We start from the raw sequence: 3,343 nt of genomic DNA, 5'->3' as shown, positions 1-3,343 counted from the left end.
GCGAATAAAAATAAATAAAATTGGTCATTTCTTTACTGAAACAAAAAAACTTAATTATACACTTTTAAATTCTATTTGATTTAAATTAATTTCTATATGCCATTGAATTTATTTAATTTCAAATTTTTAATGATTTCTGCCTTTTGTTTTAAATTTAAACAATTTTTAAAATTTCGTGCAAAATAGCGTGGAATATAACTCGTAAAATATTTAAATCTATGTTTTCTTCAACTGAAAAGCATTATAAATTTATTTAGTTAATAGAATTTTCTATTATATATTTATATAATTTTTTTCTTTATTTTCATTACTTAGATATGTTATGATTTTTTTTTCTTTTAGTTTTAAGAAGAATAATTTTTTGTTTTAATTTTTTTTTTATATCCGAGAAGCAATAAAAAGATGAATATTTATCCTATTATTAAATTTAATGAAAAATTATAATTATTCAAAATCTAAATATTTTTTTTTATATATAAAATAGTAGCATGAGTAATAAATATCGCATATTAATGGACGTATTTGTGATAATTTCGGTAGCGGTATTGCATAAATTAGTGTCACATGGATAAATTGTGTATTTAAACTGGCTGTGTTTAAAAATCTTTGGTTCATTGGGCGTTAAATGGGGTAATTCAGAATTTTCTTGACATAAATGTATAACGATTTCTCCATGTGTTACTGCAAAATAGAGATATTTTATGTATTTTTTAAATTTAATTTTCGGAAATTTTATTTTTAATGTTTTAATTCAAAAAAAAAAATTTCTCCATAGTATTTGTTTTTATAAAAAATTTTTTTATTAATTTATACTTTTATATTTTTTAAATTTGTATGATAAATAATTATATTTAAATATTCGTTTTATAATACACTGGGAAAAAATTTATTTGATTCAAGTAACTGTTTACTTTGGTAAATAAATATTTACTTGAATCAAAGAATTTTTATTTCAAACAAGTAAATTGTATTTTTGTATTTTTATTTTATTATTCATTATTTATTTATTATTTATTATTTGAAGCAATTTAATTGAGTAATATCAAAATCAAAATTCAAATTATTGATTTCTGGTCTATTATCAAATAAATATTTACTTGAATTAAATAAATATTTACTTGCATCAAATAAATTTTTTTTTATGAAAAAAAATTGTCTTGCAAAGAATAATTTCAGTATTTGAAGCAAATACCATTAAATTGACTTAATAAAATTTATTTGATACGAATAAATATTTTTTTTGTTATAAATAAATATTTTATTTTGTTATAAATAAATATTTATTTTGCTGTAAATAAATATTTATTTGATGCAAATAAATATTTTTTTTTGTTATAAATAAATATTTATTTGATACAAATATTTATTTTTTTGTTATAAATAAATATTTATTTGATACAAATATTTATTTTTTAGAAATGATTAAATACAAATAATTTGATTACGAAAATTACTGATTACTTGTCTATTATCAAATAAATTTTATTTGCGTCAAATAAATTGTATTTGAACCAATAATTTCAGTATTTGATGCAAATATGAACCGAACCATTTAATTGACTCAAATAAAAATTATTTGATATTAAAATAAATATTTGTTGATTATAAACAAATATTTTTAAAAGACAAAATATTTTTTATTTGAATGAAATAAATTTTCTCCCAGTGTATAAAATAAAAAAAATATAATAAATTATAAATATCTATATATTATAATAATTGTTGATATTATTATCGTAATCAAAATAAATCAATTACTATAAAATTATTTTTAAACAAAATTAAAGGGATAAAATTGATAGAATTATTTCCAAACTAATTAGAATGGTAAAATTGAATTTCATATTATTATCATTAATTTTGGGATTAAATTGTTTGACTTTAATATTGAATGAGGTAATTTATTGGAATGTTTAAAATGTTCAGTGGTTGAATGAACTGTTAAATGTTTAATTACCCTCAACGACACTCTTAATACAGTAACGATGAGTTGAACAAGTGGGATATTCACTTAATTCCATCGAAGTGTTACAATATTCATCAGGTATTGTTACACCAACAAATAATGTTATTGAATTGCTGAATGATGTTCGATTATTTTCTGGTGAATCGACAATACAATTGTAACAATTTATTGTTTTTCCTGGAAAATAAAATTTTCACTCTCAAAATATTTTAGTTTATTTTTTATTTATTTCTATTATTTTTTTTCGTTTATTTTCATTATATTTTCTATTTATTTTCAATATTTTTTTTTTTATTTATTTTAATATTTTTTTTATTTATTTTTATTATTTTTTACTATTTATTTTTATTATTTTATTACTTTATTTGCATTTTATTATTTCTATTATTTTTATTTTAGTTTTCTTATCGTTATAATAAGCACATCTCTTTTTTTTATTCTTTCTTCAATTGTATGTTTTTAGTTTCTGTGAATAATTTGACAGTTCAACAATTTAATAATTAAACAATTAAACAATTAAACAATTACATTTCTAAACAATTTTTTTTTAAATTTAAAAAAAATTTTCTTTGTGAAAAATTTAAATATTCTTTTAAGATTGTATTAATTTTGAGAGAATGAAAGAATTTAGGATTTTCTTTTTTTTTCTTGATTGAAAATTATTTGTCATTGAATTAAAAAAAAAAAAATTGAAACTAGTTTACATACCAGTTGTGCAGATTAATAAAGAGAATAAAAATTTTTTTTTCACAACACTGCTTACCTAAGGTAAATATTGTGGTAATAATTGATAGAAAAAATAAAAATTTCATTTTTCTAGTTTAAAAATTATTTTTAAATTCAATTGTTCTTAATCCACTGACCCTTGTCGCGCCAGTGAATTTTCGCGAATGTCCTGAGAGAGCTTTTTATTCCATGAGTTTTGCAGGATTCTCAAAATGATCCTGTCAGCGCATGCAGACTCTTTGCCAGCATGACCGTATCAAATATTTTCCGGACCAACGTAATCAATAAAATTTGAAAAACCGAACAAATTTGTTTTTCAAAAATATTGTTAATTTTTTTAGATTAACTATTTTTTAAAAAAAATAGTTTTATATTAAAATTATTTTTCTATTAATTTTTATATGAATATTTTTTTTAATTATACACATTTTTATTCAATTCAAATGCAATTTAATTCAATTAAATTTTATTTTATTATAAACAATTACAAATATTTTTATTATAAACAAGTACCTACAAATATTTTTATTATTAAACAAGTACAAATATTTTTATTATTAAACAATTAAAACGATAAAAATTTACAAATATACATATTATATTCATATTACATTTTTTTTGGTGAAATAAATAATTTGTAAATATCGAAAA

General features: G+C 18.1%; 1 protein-coding gene across 1 annotated transcript; it reads right to left on the bottom strand.

Annotated features, from left to right (window-relative positions):
* Positions 1 to 402: 402 nt before the first annotated feature.
* Positions 403 to 2,849, bottom strand: LOC122510483. Its single transcript, XM_043625168.1, has 3 exons — positions 2,730 to 2,849; positions 1,958 to 2,143; positions 403 to 681 (listed from the first exon to the last, which is right to left on the bottom strand). The coding sequence occupies exons 1-3, from the start codon at positions 2,776 to 2,778 to the stop codon at positions 470 to 472; spliced, it is 447 nt and encodes a 148-aa protein (XP_043481103.1). The 5' UTR covers positions 2,779 to 2,849; the 3' UTR covers positions 403 to 469.
* Between the last annotated feature and the right edge of the window lie 494 nt (positions 2,850 to 3,343).

This window comes from Leptopilina heterotoma, unplaced genomic scaffold (assembly GCF_015476425.1).
Source record: "Leptopilina heterotoma isolate Lh14 unplaced genomic scaffold, ASM1547642v1 Lhet_68, whole genome shotgun sequence".
Classification (NCBI taxonomy): Eukaryota; Metazoa; Arthropoda; class Insecta; order Hymenoptera; family Figitidae; genus Leptopilina; species Leptopilina heterotoma.
The sequence above is the reverse complement of the archived record's forward strand: the minus strand, read 5'-3'. Positions and strand labels throughout refer to the sequence as shown.

Coding starts and splice junctions, on each gene's coding strand:
- LOC122510483 (XM_043625168.1), bottom strand. CDS start 2,778: ATGAAATTTTTATTTTTTCTATCAATTATTACCACAATATTTACCTTA. Junction 2,144..2,729: donor TACCACAATATTTACCTTAG/GTAAGCAGTGTT, acceptor TTTATTTTCCAG/GAAAAACAATAAATTGTTAC. Junction 682..1,957: donor TATTAAGAGTGTCGTTGAGG/GTAATTAAACAT, acceptor TCTATTTTGCAG/TAACACATGGAGAAATCGTT.